This window comes from Pipistrellus hanaki, assembly GCF_964339955.1.
Source record: "Pipistrellus hanaki genome assembly, chromosome: 7".
In the NCBI taxonomy this organism is placed as follows: domain Eukaryota; kingdom Metazoa; phylum Chordata; class Mammalia; order Chiroptera; family Vespertilionidae; genus Pipistrellus; species Pipistrellus hanaki.
In genome coordinates, this window is record NC_140509.1 from 74,498,087 (window position 1) to 74,518,188 (window position 20,102).

The 20,102-nt window shown below is 40.6% G+C and overlaps 1 protein-coding gene across 5 annotated transcripts in view; it reads right to left on the reverse strand.

Moving 5' to 3' along the window:
* Positions 1-10,345: 10,345 nt before the first annotated feature.
* NKAIN2 (sodium/potassium transporting ATPase interacting 2) overlaps positions 10,346-20,102 on the reverse strand; it is a gene marked incomplete at its 3' end in the record, with an annotated part of 734,130 nt that continues 724,373 nt past the window's right edge. For 2 of the 5 annotated variants that reach the window (XM_084889673.1, XM_084889669.1), the window contains 2 exons: positions 17,067-17,148; positions 15,819-15,895 (listed from right to left, as the gene is read on the reverse strand). In XM_084889673.1, the coding sequence (XP_084745799.1) occupies positions 15,850-15,895; positions 17,067-17,148 (128 nt within the window). Of the gene's footprint in view, positions 12,897-15,818; positions 15,896-16,323; positions 16,413-17,062; positions 17,149-20,102 lie in introns of those variants that run through there. The other 3 variants (XM_084889670.1, XM_084889671.1, XM_084889672.1) reach the window with 3 other exon arrangements.

A 20,102-nucleotide genomic window follows, 5' to 3' on the forward strand; every position in this document is an offset into this window, starting at 1 on the left:
TTTTTTTTCTCTCTGCCTGTTTATTTGAAATCTTAATATTGTGGCCTTATGTGGATGCTTATATTTAAAGTAAAACATGCAACAACCAGAGACTCTTGGAGAAAATAAAGGAAGGTGTTTTCTGTTTATAAGAAATCATGGTTCTGTCTTGATATAGACAATATTACAAGGTCACAGTTTGCTCTTCTAGCATACTTTTAGGCTACATCAGGAGTCAGCAAACCACAGCCCATGAGCTAAATCCAGCCAGCTGGTTTTTGTTGTTTTAAATCATTGAAGCATTATTGAAACACAGCTATGCCCATTTGTGTTTACCTCGTCTATGCTGGTTTTCAAGCTACAATAGCAAAGTTGAGTAGTTGTGACTATATAGTGAACAAGCCTAAAATATTTATTATCTCTAGCCTTTAAAAAATGTTTTGCTGACCCCTTGTCTAAATCTTGGTGGTAGGTAGCTAGGTAGCCAGATGATTGGAAAGGAGAGCCCAAAATCCATTTTTTTTTTAACTTAGATTTGTTCCAAAGGAATAAAGTTGCATTATCATCCTAAAAAGAGTGATGTATTAATAGCCAAACCATTAGTACATTAGCATAAAATATGCCATTCCCTATAGTGCTAATGAACTAGTGTGTTATAAATGTATGTGCATTTGTAAATGCAATAAAAAGAAAGCTGACACCAAATTATAGTGTATCTAATTTTATCATCAAAAGAATGTTTCCTTTTATATATCTTAATACTTTAAAAATGGACTCCTGAACATTAAGTTGAAAAATCCAACCAGCTGTCTTATACCTTATTTTTTTTTATCACCTTCTTAAGCCTTTTATCACTGCTGACCATAGCCACCTTCTTAAAGCATTCTCTTGGCTTCTTTGTTATTGGAGTGTTGTCATCTCCATCTACAAAGGAGATGGAAGGTCTTACCTGTGTCCCATTTCTCCTCTTCTCCTTTCCTCATGAATGTTTAAGTATATCACAAGGCACATGGCTGGTCTTGTTTCTCTTTGTTCTGATTTCTAGAGAGCTTTCTTTTTTCTCCCCCTCCATGATTTCAGTTTGTGTTCCTATGTAAACAATTCTCAACTTCATGTCTCTACTATTTATATTTATTTATTTTCAGCTCCACAACTTTAAATGCCTGCTGGGAACTCAATTTCTTTGCCACTCAGGAACCTCCTCATTGGGTCATTTTCTTAATGACTAAAACTCAGAGTGTTATCTCAGTCCTGACTCTGTCTTCCTTCTTTTGTGCCCTCTCATCATCTCCCACAGGGAAACCACATCTTCCCTTCTGCTCTAATCTCTTTGCCAAGTCGAAATTACCTCACATTTGCGTGAAACTTAGTATTTTAATTAGTTTCCTTGTCTCTGCCTCAATACATTTTTCAAATTATGTTAAATTTATTTAATATTTGAAGGGAAATAAAGGTTCCAGAACATATATTCTCTTCATTGATATTATTCACAATTAAATCAAGAGGATTAATTTATTGATAAAGGGTTAGTTCATTCATTTTTAAAAAAATATATTTTATTGATTTTTTTACAGAGAGGAAGAGAGAGGGATAGAGAGTTAGAACATCGATGAGAGAGAAACATCAATCAGCTGCCTCCTGCACACCCCATACTGGGGATGTGCCCGCAACCACAGTACATGCCCTTGACCGGAATTGAACCCGGGATCCTTCAGTCCTCAGGCCGACGCTCTATCCACTGAGCCAAACCGGTTTCGGCTCATTCATTTAACATTTAATTTAACACCAATGACATTCTAGGCTACTGTTCTAGGCTCTAAAAGGGCACATCTGTAATCCTTTCAATAACAAAGATAAATTTTTAAAAAAGTAATAAAACAAATAAAGATCTCTGCCCTATAGGAGTCTACATTCTAGTTGGGGGAACAGAGAAGAAACAAGATAAAAAGTAGGACTACAGTATGCTAATGTATGTGATGAAAAGAAAAATGAAGAAGGTAGGGGGACATGAAACATTGAAGGAAGCTTCCACTAAAATGACTTGTGTAGAGATATGTAGAAAGTGTGGAAGACAGCCATGGGGAAATGTGGAAGAACATTCCAGGCCGAAAACAAGATAAATGGAGAAAAGATGCTTAACATGTTTAAGGAATAACAGAGGCCAGAGTTACTAGAACAGAGTGCACACAACTGAGAGGATTGGGGGATGAGGTCAGGTGAAGGAACCCCCTCTCCCCTTTAGCTCTCAGGACACCGATTCCTGCTGCCACAGGGCAGGTCACAGGCTCCAGGCACCACGGAGAAGCCATTCTTTGTTGGTCTCTCTGGAGACCAAGGGAGGAAAGCCCAGCATTTGTAAAGATTAAGGATTTTAGTCCTTGCTCCATATAGTCATCCCTGGGCAATAAAATATGGATACAGAAGTATTATTCTCAAAACCTATTCTTACTAACTTACATTTTTAAACAAAAAATACACACGTGTACCCTGCTGTGCATCGTAGTCTAGACTCAGTCCAGTGAAGGATGGATCTGGTGTGTAAAGTGAGTGCTGTGTCCTGGGATTGGAGGTCTGGAACAGGAGACCTTCATCAGGGGAAGGCAACACCCCATCTCACCTCTGCTGCTGCCACTGCCGGCAGTGCAAGCCTCGGCTGGCCTTGTTACCTGAGCCTCAGGCAGCCCGACAGCTGCCACCAGAGGCCTGCCTGTACCTTGGTCTGGCCCTGGGCGGTTGGGGGGCTGAGGGGACTGAGTATCACCATCTTGTGGCTGTGGGTGCCACCATCTTTGAGGGACGGGCATTCAATTAGAATATTCCCTCTTTATTAGATAAGATTATTAGATAGGATGTTCTTAAAAGGAAAATGACATTTCTATGTTTCTATGTCCTTTCAGAAACTGGATATTGGGGGGTGGAAGACTGTGACATAGCACGCAGGGCCTAAAAGAGGGATTTTCCCTGATGCCCTCAAGTGCATTTGCACAGAAGGTGGTTAGAGTTCCTTTGCCTCACGCAACCCTGCCAGAGAAGGGAGAGCTGACGATGGTGTGAGCCTGGGCTGAGGTCCATAACAGGGCCAGCTGCCCTGATCCACTACTCCACATCGTCTCCCCTCTGCCACTGGCGCCTGCCCCTGGAATCTTCCTGCTGGCAAAGGACAGCCCACCCGCTGGGCTCACTTCTGGCCCAGGGAGCAGGCAGGGCTGTGGATTCTTTGTCCTCTTTGGAAGGAGGCTGACTTCCCTGGGCCCGGGGGCCTTCAGCCTCCGAAGCACACACAGCTGGGTTTGGGAGAGCAGACGGAGGGGGAGCAGGCTTTGAGGGGCATTGGGTGCCGGACAGGAGGTGGGACATTCAGCATCTGCACCCCTGGGGCAGCTCTGGAAAGGCAGACGTGGGCCCCAGCGCACTGGGGGAACAAATGTATTTTTCCCGATACTTGAAATAGGGAACGTTTCTTTTCATCTTTAATGATACTCCCCCTGGTTCGCAGTCCTCTAAGACCAGTTCGCCCACAAACAAGCCTCCAGAGGAACAACAAACTGCTGACACCCATTTTACACTCCTGATTGAGGTATCTCCTTTCGTTATCCTGGTCACCAAGTGGTGGTACTTTTTTTTTTTTTTTTTTTTAAATATATTTTATTGATTTTTTACTTTACAGAGAGGAAGGGAGAGAGATAGAGAGTTAGAAATGTCGATGAGAGAGAAACATCGATCAGCTGCTTCTTGCACACCCCCTACTGGGGATGTGCCCGCAACCAATGTTCATGCCCTTGACAGGAATCGAACCTGGGACCTTTCAGTCCGCAGACCGACGCTCTACCACTGAGCCAAACTGGCTTCGGCAGTGGTGGTACTTTTGCTACAGCAGCCATAGGACACCAATGCAGCGATTTTTATTCCGGAACCAAGATGGGGGCACGCTTGAAGTGGGGGTAGAGACAGGAGGATTTTTTTACTCTTGGCCTTGGTAGCAAGCCGGGCTAGCTTTACGGGCATGCGGCCTGTGCCATCACACGACGGGCCCCTGCACAGAGGAGTCTGATGTTTGGTTTCATGCTCTGTAATGGTCTCCATGACACTCTTAACACATGACTTTTGAGCAAGAGGGGAGCAGAGGAGATGCCCCGGAGTGACAGCCCATGTGGGTGTTGGTGATGGAGCATCCGCACCAATGACAATGGCTCAGGCCCCCGGGCACAGGTGCAGCAAGCGGGGCAATTGGCCTGGTTTGACTCAGGGCAGTCGGAGGAGCCCCTGGACTGAGGAGAGACCAGGGATCAGATCGGCGGTGGGGACAGTGACAGCAGCAACAGCAGCAGAGGTGGCTGCTGTGCCCCCCGGCAGGATCAGGGGCCCTGGGCAGCCCTGGGAACTGTGGGAGGCCAGCTTGTCTATTCATCCCCCCCACCCCCCCAGAGGGCCAGGCCCGGAAGCTTCTACACAAACATTAGCTCTGGCTTAGTGCTGGGACGGAAATGGCTGGTGCTCAGGCAGCAAACTCTGTCCGTAAATTATCACGAGATAAAAGCGCACACAGGGACATGGCGATAGAGCGTAGCCAAGCTATTAGAGTTATTAGAATTATTCAAAGAGTGTAGAGTCTCTGGTTTTGAAAACTACTGCAACACTGTAAAACAAATATCCGCGGGCTTCCACATAGAAATGAAGCTTAAGGAGTGTAGCATTAGCAGTAAACTGAAAAGAACTCTGTTTTCATAGGATGCTTCAGAGGAACAAATTATTGAGATACATTTAAAGTTATTTTTCTTATCGAAGATACAGTAATAGAATACACAAGTACGCATTTTCAATGATAATGAAGTCAAGAACCCATTTTGGCTTCTTGAACAACTTCTACAGGATATGGCAGGGAAAACACTAGAATGCTACTGTCTAATTTTTATTTGAAATTAAATTCAGACTTTTATAAGATTTAAATATTTTTAGAAGAATTGTTTCATGAACCATTCACTCAAATGGAGAAAAAATTCTTTATATTTCAAAGTAACTTATCTGAAACTTACCCCAGTGTCGTCATCATTTATACAATATTCTTGATGGCTCCAGTAACAGTTGCATCAGCAGGAAGATTCTTACAGAAATTAAAAATTGCAAAAAAATCAGTTGTGCTGCATTGGCCAAGAGTGACTGATAGCACATTCACTATAAATTTATTGACTGCAGTTCCAATAGTTTTAAAGGAAAAACCTTTACATTTCAGTAGTGGTAGTTAGCAAGGGTGCTCTGAGCCAGGGGTCTTACATGGCCATTTTGCAAGGGGCTCCACACACTAGGTACTCAACCCTGATAGCAAGATCTTTCCCTGAGGTGAGCCAGGCGTCTTTCTGCATCTTTCCTTTTTACAATGGGAACTGACAGATAATTGGTCTTTAAAAATGGAGATGTTTCTTAAGAATATTTAATTTTCAGCTGACACCAGTTTGGCTCAGTGGATAGAGCGTCGGCCTGCGGACTGAAAGGTCCCAGGTTTGATTCTGATCAAGGGCACATACCTTGGTTGTGGGCACATCCTCAGTGGGGGGTATGCAAGAGGCAGCTGATTGATGATTCTCTCTCATCCATGTTTCTAACTCTCTATCCCTCTCTCTTCCTCTCTGTAAAAAAAAAAAAAAATCAATAAAATATATTTAAAAAAAAGAATATTTGATTTTTACCACTCAACAACAACACAATTACTAAATACGTTTTCTTTTTCCCATAATCACAAGCCCAGGTTCCAGTGGCTCAGTCCTCTGACTCCCCCCTATCTGCCTGCTCTTGGAGGTGGGCAGGCTGGTTCCACAGCGTGTGGCCGCACCGGGCTGCTACATCCTGACCAATGGAGGGTTTTTCAGAGTCTTCACTCAATAGGATATTTTCCCAGGGACTTACCATTTGTAACCAAGCGCCATTGGCCCGACCTCACCCTGAGAGTCTCGCCCAGCCTGAGGTTACAATGACAAGAGGCACAGGTGCTCAGGTGGCCTCAGTGTGAGGCCTGGGAGCTGTATGTCTAGACAGCTGTGCGCAGACCCTCTCTGCACATGGAGATCAGCATATCCCCAAAGGATGTAACGAGGAAAACGAGAAGAATAATGAAGAAAAATGACAGGCGCATGGGAGAGGAGTACACGGGTTTGCCTCTGGTAAATAACTCCCCGAAGGACTCTCAGAAAAGACTTACTGATTAATTGAATCAATCCATCATCCTTGGGATGACAGCATCAATTTGCAATGTTTTGGGGAGTGGTTTTATTCCATTGCTGTTATGGCTTAAATTCACGAGAGGTTAAGAAATATACCTATTTTTATTCTTAAGGTGCCACAATTCTGTGCTCTCATTACAGAGAAGGCTCACATTAATTTTAATAACAATTTAGCCTGTGTCAGAGCAGCCACACGTGGCTTATAAAAGGATTTCCCTCTCTGAATTTATCTTACAGAAATCGACGTTCATTACCATCAACACTTTAAGCTTATTTGCTTCTTAATTCCATCATGTTTAAGGATGAAAAAGACAACAACAACCTTAGATCTTTCAGGAGGGACTCACCTTGGTTTTCTTTGTTGGCACTGCAGTCATATCTCGTGACACTGGTGCAGATTTCAGTGGTAAATGAGACCCATGGATGTATTACCTAGTTCAAATTTTTGTTGAGTTAAAAGGCATAGAGTATAAAAATGTCTTAGAGATTTTCCTCTCAAAAGTGATTGTTTCAAGATACTAGTAAGTTTAAAATTGGACATAATGTATCAAGACAGTGTTCTTTCCTTTTTTGAAGGCAGGTGGAAGGCTGATATTGTACAATGGAGATAGGATTGAAAATGAATCCTAAACTAAGACCTATATATGATGAGGATAATTGGGCCTTCATTTTTTTTTTCAATGTAAGGATCTTGATATCAAAGCTTCCTGAGTACAAGTGTTGAGTGCCAAAATTTTACCAAAGACAGATAAAATGTCTGAAGGAAGATTATCTTGATAATCACAGGCTTGATATCAAAGCTTCCTGAGTACAAGTGTTGAGTGCCAAAATTTTACCAAAGACAGATAAAATGTCTGAAGGAAGATTATCTTGATAATCACAGGAAGTGACTCAAGATGGGACAGTTTACTAGTAAGTAACCTCAATGTCTCTAGTATTAGCTATTCATAAATCTGTTGTAAAAGAAATAACAGAAAAAAAAATTTAACCATGAAACTGCACATAATTAGTTGCTTAATATAAAACATATTGAGTATGAGTTATTGGTTTTTTAAAAGAACTATAACATAATAGAACATATTTAACATTGAGACTATGCCGAATCTAGTAAACAATAATTTAGAAGTATTTGATGATTTTATACCATCTTAGGGTCTTCTTTATCAGGTTTCATTCTGACTTACACAGTCCAGGGTCAGCCTGATAGACGCCTAACTACTCCCCTGCTGGCTCGATCATCCCCAACTGCTCTCCCCTGCACATTCCTCTTTATTAGATAGGGTTTTTTTTTCCTTTAACATATTAGACAGCCCTAACTGGTTTGGCTCAGTGGATGGAGCCTTGGCCTGCAAACTCAAGGGTCCCAGGTTTGATTTTGGTCAAGGGCATGTACCTTGGTTGCGGGTACATACCCAGTGGGGAGTGTGCAGGAGGCAGATGATCAATGTTTCTCTCTCATAAATGTTTCTCTCTCTATCCCTTTCCCTTTCTCTCTGTAAAACATAGATAAAATATATTTAATAAAAATCCATATTGGACAGTGTACCTGCCATGGTCTTAACAAACCAGTAAAAATGTAAACCCAAACTAAAAGTGTCACAAAATAAACTCCTTAGACAGGAATTTCATGAGACCTTGAAAAGGTGATTTCCTGTGGTTGTTTCTTCCTTTTTCTTTCTTTTTCTTGATGTTTCATCTTTTGTCCTTTCTTTCTTTTCTCCTTTTATTCCTTTTCTGTCCTCTCTTTCTCTTAACTTTTCCATTGGTAGAATCCTCAGTACTTGAATCTGTCTTGCTTCCAGAAGACGAAGAAGAGGGAAGCACACCATCATATGAAGAAAAAGATGATCTATGTTGGGATTGGTGGTGTTTCTGGTTTTGCTCTTTTTTCCATGTTTGTTTGTCATTTCTGCCGCCCAGCGTCTTCAGGACTTGTGTGTGGGCACTTCTTATTCATGTCTACAAAACCTCCCTGCCCTGGTGAAAACTGTAGGGGAAAAGCTTTCCTGGGTGGGCTCAAGCCCTGCCTGAGGTGCTGAGGAGCCAGAGTGGGGAGTGCCCGCCACCACCATTACAGAGCTAGCCTCTGGGGTATTCTCCAGTAATGTAACTGCAATGCCGCAGTTTGCCTTCAGAAATTAGTTGCAAGTTACTTCTGATGTGAAACCCTACCTCAGACATTTCTTTTGTGGTTTGTAAAGATTTTAAATAAAACCCATTTACCTCCCTAACCCGGTCAGAAGTTTCTACCCAATGGGAGAGGTTTGCGTTGCTCAGATACTACTCCCCCACCCCCAAACACTCCACTGGGGGTAAGGGGAGTTCTAAGGTGGACTCACCTAGGCTGCCAATGGGGCAGGATCACTTGCCCAGACGCAAGTGCTTTTGAGGCTGAGACCCTGATGCTATAGGTGTGTGCATGGGGGATCACTCCAGTGGGGTATGGACACCTTCCAGGCTGATACCCCAGGCTGCTGCTGGGAGGGGATCGCTCTGCGGGGGTTTGGGCACCTCCCAGGTTAAGATCCTAGGCTGAAGGTGTGTGTGTGAGGGATCACTCCAAGAGGAGTAAATTTTTTTTTTTTTTTTTAATAGTGTCAGGAGGGCCTCTGGATAGCATTCTTCGAGGCTGCTTATACTGCTGGCTCTCAGGGGCAGCCCTCCCTGGGACTGGGACATTCCAGGGGGCCTGAGAGGACTGGGCACTGTCGCCATCTTGTAGCTATGGGTGCCACCATTTTTGTTTTGGAATGACAGTTAGTTTGCATATTACTCTTTTATTCGATAGGATGGGTGGGCTCTCAAAAATTTGTTTTACAATTTGACCACATGGTGAGAGCCTTAAAATGAATTTGTATTTCTGAGTTAAGTAGTCAACTTGTCATAGTAAAAATGAAAACCTTGGTAGTGTTATTTACCAAAGGCATGCACTATTTAGTGTGTGTGTGTGTGTGTGTGTGTGTATGTGTGTGTGTGTGTGATTACTTTGAATTCAAAACATAGCTGGTAAGAGTCTTGCACTATTTGATTGATAACTCCTTTTTATTAACTTTTGTCTCTTTACCTTCAACTGAGATGTCCTGTGCATTGACCTCACAGTCATCCCCATCTATTTCAATGAACCACATCAGCATGCTTTCACACTGGGAGCAAAAGCCAAGCAGACTTGGTCTTTACAAGGCTCTCACCATGTGGCCAGTTGATCTTTGTCTTCTTGGAATGCTACCTCAAAGCTCTCCTGGTTTGCAATCAATTGTGGTTCTTTGGCTTCTGGGCTGGTTTGTGCCTGTCTGTGCACAGAGAGAGAACAGCCACACCCCATGAGCAGCCCCCGTCTGCCGCCTTCTGCCCCTTTAGTTCATAGTAACCTCAGCTGAAATTATGGTTGGGCAATCACCAATGCCAGGGGTTAATCTTTTTTTTTTTTTAATATATTTCATTGATTTTTTTACAGAGAGGAAGGGAGAGGGTCAGAGAGCTAGAAACATCGATGAGAGAGAAATATCGATCAACTGCCTCCTGCACACCTCCTCCTACACCTCCTACTGCCCGCGATCAAGGTACATGCCCTTGACCAGAATCGAACCTGGAACCTTTCAATCTGCAGGCCGACACTCTATTCACTGAGCCAAACTGCTTAGGGCCAGGGATTAATCTTTTCTAACTGCTTTCCCTACCCAAACATGCTTCCTTATAGTTGCCATCAAAGACCATGCCATCAAATAGGCAATAAAGGAGCCTTTTAAGTTATTTTAAATTAATATTTGAGTCTAAAAAAGTAAAACTCTACTTATGTTAAACAAGGGTTTTAGTATAGTGCCCTCACACCTCTGTCAGACAATAGCTTGATGCTAACTCTAAATTCCAGCTAGAAGTGGGGAGCCAAGCTCTCCAAATGGCAGCAAGTCTATTCCAGGCAGTCTTGTGGAAAAAAACAACAACCCTTAGTGACAGGAGATAATGAAAGTACAAGTTACCTTTATGACTGAGCTAAAATGGTGTCGTGACCTGGCATTTTCTCTTTCCCTTTGACACATCCCTGCACGGCATGCGACGGATGTCAGCACCGCCTTCCTGTGAATTTCACAGGGGTTCCTGTCAGTGACACAATCACGGGCACGGCGAGAAGGAGCACGGCTTTCAGGGATGGCTCGAAAACGAGATTGTTTTTCCATTTATTTTTTAAAATGCAAATTACACTAGTAAGTCAAAAAAATCACTCTGTTAAAAATACATTCAGAATTAATAAACGCAAAAAAGGAAGAGAAGAAAAAAAAAAAGAAAAGGACACATCAGGTTTGTAACTCTTGCCTTCTGAGTATTAGGTTTATAACAAAAGCTCAGCCTAGAAAAATAGCATTCTTCACCGGATCTTGAGGAGGATACAGCTGTACAACTTGGATGTTTTTTTTCCAGATGGAATCACACTACTGTGCTCACTGCTCCCAGCAGCGACCTGTCCACTGATGACGTTTAGTAGTCAACAACTGGTTTTGGAAAAGTTTTGGTGGTGATGATAGTAGTGGTTAGGTGGTGACTTGGCTGCAACTTAAAGCAGGAAGATGAGGGCTTTTCTGTGCATTTCAATTCTTGTCCACATACATGTCCTGGAAGGTAGAAACTGATCACAGCATGAATGTACAGTGAAACCTCATTTTTTAAATTGTCACATGAATAGTTCCATTAGAGTAGTTTCTGGCATGTAGAGTATTTATAATTTAAGACTCAAAGGATAGTACATTGGTAAATATGTTTCTCATAGAGTAAACATGCATGTCACTATAAAATGATTAGGTGAGGTTTCACTGACATGTTTATAATCATCTGTTTGATTACATGTATATATGGACAAACGTATACGAGCCACTGAGAAAATTCAAGCACAAGTGCTGGAACCCTTTTTTGTAGTTTATGTTTCAATAGCAACCTTTGTTCCTTTGTCATTTTCAAGTGGATATGCGAGTGTATCACTGATATCCATGCAACACAGTAATGGGAATGGTTTATGTAGTTCCGGATGGGATAAGGTCCAAAGTAGGTTGACCCAAGAACTGAAACTTCATAGAAACCAAGAGAAAAAGTTGCTTCATGCCAATGTATAGTGTCTCAAGTCTGAATTTTGCTGCACTTAAGCATGCTATACTTGTTTAAAAATTTTGTTTTTAATGTCTCAGGTGGATCCAAGAAAAAAAAAACATGACTCATCTGACTTCCTGACAAGCCTGAGCTAATTATGTTTCCCACTCATGAAAACCAAATAATGCTTGAATATATAGAACAAAATTTCCTAGAAATTCAGATTATTTCATAAACACAGTGACCTACTATTAAGTTTCCAAAGGCATCTTGTTGCCAACTACGTTAACAGCACAGTTTTTTTCTGCCACAAGAATACAGGAGGATTCAAATACACTCTACCACACAACGGATCCCCCAATCACCACAAGAAGATCTCAAATATGTCACCAAGATAACTATTGCTCCCTCCCCCACCCACCCCAAAAATAATCTCATACGCTGGAAGTTAGGGAAAAAAGTTCACCTATAATACGTAGGGTCTTCAATGTGAATTAGATATAAAAGAGTAAACATAGCTAATACATATTCAGTTGGCCTCTGTTGATAGAAATCCACAGCTGTTTCTGTGTTAGTAAAAGACATTTGTAGATACTTAGAAAAGCACCTAGAGTGCGATAAATAAAGTCAGTGAGTGATGCCATTTCTGCTTCCAGTAGATTAATGACGTTAGTAGATGATGAAGTCTTACTTTGCCCCCGCCCAACCCCATCAGAAGCCCATACTGAAGAATTATAAAGATGATGATTATTGTTGTTGTTACTGGTACTTGTCTCTTTTTGGCCACTGTGGAGGCTCAATGGTAAAGCACTTTGCTGATAGCTGGCAATTTTCTCGTACACAGACACACTGGAGCTGCTGGGCTATTCAGTCTTGCTTCTTGACATAAAACATACAGACTCGAACTCATTCGGAATTAATAGCAGTGAGTTAGCCTAAAGGAAGTGACTTGGGGATGTCTGCACTGAGATTCTCGGGCGCACAACTTAGGTGGGTTAAGGCAAGTATGTACGGGACAGCCTTTAGGGCAAACAACCTGCCAATTCAGACTTTGGTTACCAGGTCATCATGGCATGTTTTGTTTGTTGGTGTTTGCAATTTTGTTGCCTACAGAGCCTTGGTGCTATCAAGATGTCTGGAGTGCAGAAGACAGGACTCTCCAGCTACTGTGCCCTGGATGACTTGACAGCTCCCAGAGGCCCACGGGCTGAGCAGCAGCGGAGTTAGTGACGGCCAGCAGAGGGCACCAACACGTCTCCTTTTGAACTTTCCAAAGGCCTGGGAGAAAGAAGCCTGCTTTCAGGAAGTCCAAGCTGGGCGTGTCCTGCATTTTCATCTGTTTCAGTTAGGAAGAGGAGGCCAAGTGGAACTGGTGTGTGTCTCAGTGTGTGAGTGTGTGTGTGTGTGTGTGTGTGTGTGTGTGTGTGTGTCCTGGTGTATGTGAGGCTTGGCGTTTGGTATGTGAAGTGTGAGGCTTGGTGTTTGTTCTGTCAAAACGTATGTATATTTAAACTCAGTTGCTTCTTGCTCTTCATAAAATGCAGGAGGCCACTGTGAAACAAGTGTTTTTTTTTTTTTTGTAAGGTCCAGGAGCTGACATTATGAAGCCATATGTATTATTTCGACCTAAGAGAGAGAGAGAGAGAGAAGATGTTTTTTTAAGCAAGGGGGAAAGCTTAGCACCTTTTCTTGACTCTCTAAGTACAAGAGCAAGAAAAAAAAAAAAAAAAAAAAAAAAAAAAGACCCCAAAGCCCAATTGTGTGTTAAATAGACACTTTTCCTCTCTTTTCCTTTTTTCTCAGTGAAATATCCTGGATGGAGAGGCTGCTTATGGTAATTTAAAATCCATTTCTGGGGACAAATACAATGACTATGTATTGCTGTACAATTAGGCTGCCAGAAAGAATGCGATGTTTTCAAATGTGTCTCACAGGCCAGGGGACTTCTCACAGTTTATACCGCAGGGAGCCCACACCCGTCTCTGCGTGTTATGGCACTTAGGCCAGTGGTGGCCAGGCAGCCGCTTGTTAGAAAATTAGCTTGCGGACACGGGAATGTTTCGGGGAAGAAACTTCATAGCTATTGTTGGTTTCAAAGAGGTTTACCCAACTCTAAAAAGCAAATTAATGATAACCTTTCCTTTTTAGGTGGATTATAGATATGTGATCTGAAGAATTACAGGCCAAGAACATGTACTACAGATACCAAATAAAATAAAAAGAGGACTGCCTATTCACGGGCTTACAGGAAGGGGTACGCGGCTGTGATGGAAGGCGCTGAGACGGTGTTTTCAAAGCTCTGCCTCTGAAACTGAAGATCTGCCGGGGACCATGGGAGTCCAACAGCTAAAACGGCACATTGCTCTTAAGCATTTCCTTCCCTGAGGAACACCTCTTACTTCAGTTGCTATATCCGATTGTTAGGGTGCTTGCCCTGGCCCATGACGTTAAATCACTCTTACTGTCTGACACGTATTTATGGCTGGTAGAGAGAGGATACCCCTGGAGGATTAAAAGTATAGGAGATGCTCAGGTCTGTGCTGCTCAGCAGGGGGGGGGGGAGGTTTATGTGTGAATCTGTTTTGCTTTGTCACAGGATCTCAGTAGACAGTGGCTCTCTGGAGGTTGATTTTTGAGGCCCACCAAGTTGAAAACGCCCTTCTTCATTCAACACCACCTAGTGTGAAATCAAAAGGGGATCAAAGATACACAGAAAGTGGGGAGGGGTGCAGGCATGAATGCATGAATGGAAGCATGGTAGCTAAGTGAGTGTGAAGCAGGAGAAATACGTATTTTAAGAATCAGGGAATGTAATGCCAGAGCAGACGCATGGTCTGTCTATGAATTTGGAAAGAACACTGAACTAAGAGCCCAGAAAGCTGGCTGCTAATTGGGGCTGCACACCTGACAAGTTGTGTGACCTTGTTTTCCTTCCACTTGACTCAGTTTCCTCATCTGTAAAATAAAATCTTAGTATTTGAGGCCACTCAAATACTAAGTGGTGAGGGACTAGTGGTCATATTTTGTTGTTATATATATCTTAAATATTTCCAACTTCTTAAATTTGAATGCCATTAAACATTTAACTTATTTCATGAGCAGTGAGACTTGGAAGCTCTTATATAATTTTTACTATTCCCTGGAAGTAAAGAAGAATAATCATTATTTTTGGTTTAGGATTTAAAGTATTCTATTTAATAAAATTACAGGAAGTTTGTCTTTAAGGAATTTAATGCTGGATAAAAAAATTTGCAAAGTCCCCCCATTAAAGACATTAGAATTATAAATGCTTGATTTGAAATAATATACTTGAATATGTATAATTAGCATTCTTATGTTATTATTATAGCGGATCCTTACATAAGTGGTTATATCTACTTTATGGTAGTTTAATCACATTTATTGATCATTCCTATTGACCAACACAATGAAATGCTGTGTGCTAAAAATGTTATGTGCTATTGTCAGAGCAAGCAATTGCAAGCCTTATAGATGTCCTGGTTTACTCTTAAGCACAAACATATTGTTATGTGTTACACATATTGTTACATGTTACTTGGCCTGGTGTTATATGAGATACAGTGTTTACAGAGGAAATCCTTTGGGAATGAAATACAGTGTATATTGATTTGTGATTTGATAAAGTCTTTCCATGGGTAATACTGGGTTAGCATAAATATTATTCTTACTAATAATGAATTATGTTTATTTAGTACTTATTATGTGACATGTCCTATGCTTTTTATGAGTTATTTCATATAAATTTAGAACAATTATATGTCATATTTATGCTATCGTCTCTATTTTTCTGGTGAGAGAAGGTAGGTTTGGTGAGAATAAATAAAGTTGTTCAAGTAAAGTTATATGTCCAAGGTCATAGGGAATTCAATTTCAGGCCACCTGACTTTAATAGGTCATCTTTATCACTATTCCTTACTACTTTGCCTTTATTTTTAAATAGAATCTTTATATAAGGCTATGATACAATATTGAGAAGAGTGGTAAAATATTTAGAGGGTTTATCATTTTATTTTTTAGTTAAGCTATCAAGCATGTTTGGAAGAATAGAAAGGGTATGCTATAAGTAGAAAATAACTATAGATGGCAAAAAAAATTAACAGAGAAAAAGGAAGTATATATTAATATATAATTTAACAGTGAAATTTCAAAGAGTGGAATTTGGAAAAAAAGATGTTTGTGTCAAGAGAACAGCATGGGCAACTGGAAAAATACATATTATACTTGCAAAAGGCAAAAGTTCTGGTTTGGCTGGGAAAAAAAAAGTGGTTAAGTCTAGATATCAGACTATTCATGCCCTCAATAGATTATAAGCTTCGGAAGAATAGGGGTCAATTCTTATTCATTGCTACATTTTCCTAGCATCTTCTAGCATCATCTGCATATCATTGGGACTTAAATGTTATTAAGGGTTGAGGAAAAGAGATGTTTCCACAAAACCTTGCGGCCAGAGTGGAGTAGATTTCCAGGTTTTGACAAGGAGCTTGGCCTTTGCTGGTAGGTAGCAGCAGGAAGTCATTGATAGTTTTTGGATGGGGAGTGACATGATCAGAGTGGTACTTTAGGAAGGTCCATTTAGAGGCCACAAGAACGATGGGGGAGGGGCTCTAAAATAAGAAAGAGAATGGAAAACTTAAGGCCGTGAATGCTAGGAGGACAGTGCTGTGGGGATATAAAAGTGGGAATCTGTGAAGTACTGTTTACAGAAGGAATGCTCTGAATGACACATAGTGTTGCCTGATAATTGAACCACTAGAGGCTTTTCTATGAGTGGTGTTACCAGGTGCTTCCAGGGATCTACAAGGGACACAAAGAGAAATGGAGGCATGCTGCACAGATCATTCCCCTTTTAAAAAGAAGCTGGAAAGGTATGCATACAGGTTCATTTCTCTGGAGAAATACCTCCAAAACCCATTTGGTATCCTACACACTGATGGCATTAAAAGGTAAAATGATTTGATGGTGGAGGACAACGACAACAAACACATATCTTCAAAGAGAGAAGCTCACATTTCAAAATGAATTGGAATCTTACTTTCTATTTTGATCCTCGCTTGCAACTCAGCATATCACTTGATGCTGATATATAGAATTTGTTATCAGTTGTTATCCAAGGGAATTTGCCTAAACACAGATATAAAAATCAGGCTCTAATCGTATATCTGCTCTCTGGAGTGCTAGAGTTAAGGGTCTGATAAGTTTCAGTGTTAAAGAGTCTGGATTCATTTTCACTTTTCAAATCACAAAAATGATAAAGTGTTGCTCATTTTTTTGATTTTTTTTTTTAACACTATATCTAACTGGAGTGACAACTTAATACTTACTATCTAAATAGGGGTGCTGGTAATAATTATACCAGCACAACCAGGACAACCTGTACACATCTAGACTATCCTGGGAAAAAGCAAAACATATGGTTTATATCTAGTCACATACAACTACCTACAAAGTTATATGATTTTAAATATATAAAATTTTTTGGTAATTCAAAAATTAGTATATGATTAGAGGTGTTTTTTTTTTATTTATTTTTTATAGCCATGTAGTTGATACTTATATAAGACTTAAGGTAACTTTAGATGTGGCATTTCTAAGTTAAATTTTAAAATAATTATGAAGAACATGGTATCAGAATTATCCCAGTCAGAATGAGATGAACAGGAGAGAAGTACTACAGTATGTAACTGAAGGAAAGTTGCATGCCATCATTTTGTGCCACAGAATTCCACTTCACCATCTTTTGGTACCCCCGATGAAAACCTCCCGAGTAATACTTACATGTACATAGGCTGTAGTTGTAAATGAGACGTCTTCTGAGGCCCTTGATAGCCATAAGAATCAAAGCCACCTATGAAATCAACTGAAAAGGGACAAGCCTTCGTTAATTAGCTTTTCAGAAGAGATCGCCATTCATGATCAAGGTCTCACACAGATTCCTCAAATAAACCTTGTAATAATCTAGTAAGTCAAAAGTGACTAATTGTGGAGGGAAAAAAAAAAAGATAGTTCCCTCAAGGAAGTGACTCTTCCCTCACCTGTTCTCTTTATAACGCCTTGAGTGTTATGGGTAGAAAGTGGAGCAAGGTGTGAAGTAATATAAAATTTATGATGTCTATTTGTCTGTTTAGTGGGGAAATCTTTTTAAATTGGATTTTTTTTAGAGCAGTTTTAGGTTTGCAGCAAAATTGAGCAGAAAGTACAGAGTTCATATATACATCCTATCCCCACAGATATACAACCTCCCTATCAACCTTCCCCAGAGTGGTACGTTTGTTACAATTGATGAAGCTCCATTGACCCATCATTGCCATGCAGAATCCAGAGTTTACATTGGGGTTCACTCTTGGTGTTTTATAACCTATGGGTTTTGGCAAATGTATAATGATATGTATCATACTGAACAGTTTTACTGCCTTAGAGATCCTCTGTGCTCTGCCTTCTTATCTCTGCCTCTCCCCTAATCTCGAGCAACCATTGATCTTTTTTTTAAAAATGTAAGTTCTTTACTGTTTAAAGTATTACATATCTCTTTTTCCCCCACTGACCTCTCCCAGACCACTCCTACCTCCCAGCACATGCCCTCATCCCCCCTATTGTCTCTGTCCATTGGTTATGAGTATATGCATGCATACAAGTCCTTTAGTTGATCTCTTACTGCGCCCATCTGCCCCTGCCCCACCTTCCCTCTGAGGTTTGACAGTCTGTTAGATGCTTTTGTGTCTCTGGGTCTATTTTTTGTTAATCAGTTGTTTATTATATTCCACAAGTGAGTGAGATCATGTGCAACCACTGATCTTCTGTCTACATTCTCTTATAGAATGCCATGTAATTGGACTCATACAGTGTGTATCCATTTCCGACGGGCTTCTTTCACTTAGTAATATGCATTTAAAGTGCCTCCATGTCTTTTTTTTAATTTTTTTTTAATTTTTTTATTTTTTTATTATTTATTTATTTATTTATTTATTACATATTTTCTTGATTTTTTTTATTGCCCCCCTCCCTCCCTCCCACACATCCCCTCCCTCCCCATAGTTTTATGTCCATTGGTTGTACTTATATGCATTTATACAAGTCCTTCGGTTGATCTATTATCTCCCCCTGATATCCCTACCCTCCCCACTGTAATTTGACAGTCTGCCTGTTGCTTTACTTTCTCTATATCTGTCTCTTGGTTCATCAGTTTATAAAGATCTTTATCATCCACCGATGTGTGAGGTCATGTGGTGTTTCTCTTTCGTTGATTGGCTTATTTCACTCAGCATGATGCTCTCCAATTCCATCCAGGTTGCTGCAAATGATGAGAATTCCTTCTTCTTTATGGCAGCATAGTATTCCATTGTGTAGATGTACCATAGTTTTTGGATCCAATCATCTGCTGACGGGCACCTAGGCTGTTTCCAAATTCTGGCTATTGTAGATTGTGCTGCTATGAACATAGGGGTGCATATATCCTTTCTGATTGGTGTTTCTAGTTTCTTGGGATATATTCCTAGAAGTGGGATTACTGGGTCAAATGGCCTCCATGTCTTTTTATGGTTTATATAAAATTTCTTACTGTGACTTTTTTTTTTTAAAGACAGAATTCCTCTTTTCATCAAAATTAAAATAGTATAATGAAAAAAACAGAGACCCTGATGTTGGAAGCATCACGGTTCAAATATTGCTTTGACCATCTGCCAGCTGTGTGACTTTAGACAAATCACTTAACAGCTTTTAAAAGTAGTAATTACAATAATTAATTCATACAATTAGCTTGAGGATACAATAAGATAAGGCATATACAGTGCTGGGTGAAACAGGGTTTGGAAAAAGAAAATTATAAGCCCCTGGAAAAAAATCAGGACTCATTCTAAGCCTGTGCAGTGCATGATAAAGAAAGACAGACATTATTTAATTTGGGACAACTATGGAACTGTACCAAGTGTTTTATAGAAGATGAGAGAAAAAGAGAATGAGCATCTTTTGTTTTCTGAATTGCCCTCATTTGTACATTAGCTAAGGTAAGCAGAACCAGAAGAGCTAAATAACAATTTGATGGCAACTACATGTAAAGTTTGTATTTTGAGAAATTATTGTCTATGCCTGGGGATTTGCTGCAGATGGAGTCCAAATTCTCTTTCATTTGGGTTCACCATTGTGAACACTAAGACTTTCCTTGAACAATAGTTTGCTGAGAGATTTTCACAGCATTAAAGTTTTTGTTTTCTGAGGTTCCCTTTCAGTAGGAAGGTCCTCATCAGGGAGAACAGAGTGTATTAGAGTAGCTCAAGATCAGGGTAGATGTAAACAGTGCGTCTCCTCCACCTGCATTGAGATCCAAATCAAGCTCAGGTTCATGTGTTATTACTTTTATATATTTCCTTAGGCTCCCTATCCTCCCGTCAGGATTTCAGATGAATGGTAGAAAAAGGCAGGTGGTAATTGTCAGCCAAAGTTCATGGTGTAAACCAAGGGATAACCTGAAGAAACCAAGATAAATCTTCAAGTCCAGTGGCTAGAATCTTGATCCAAAATGGAAGACAAAGCTTGAGCCCAGAGGGATGTACCTTCCTAAGACATGAGAAAAGGCCACAGGGAAAATGAGGCATATCCAGCATGCTTTGCAAATGGAGCTTGAGTTGTCTGGGGCTTACTCTAATTAGCCATGAAGGAAAAAAGCAGATTTGAATGTAACCAGGATGGGTTTTTACCATTTCATTCATTGGGTAGGTGGATGGGGGTGTCAGATTTAAACCAGAATTAAAGGGCATATTTTCTGTACTTTATTTTACATACAGGCCTGTGTTCACAGACAATGGAATGAGGTAAGGC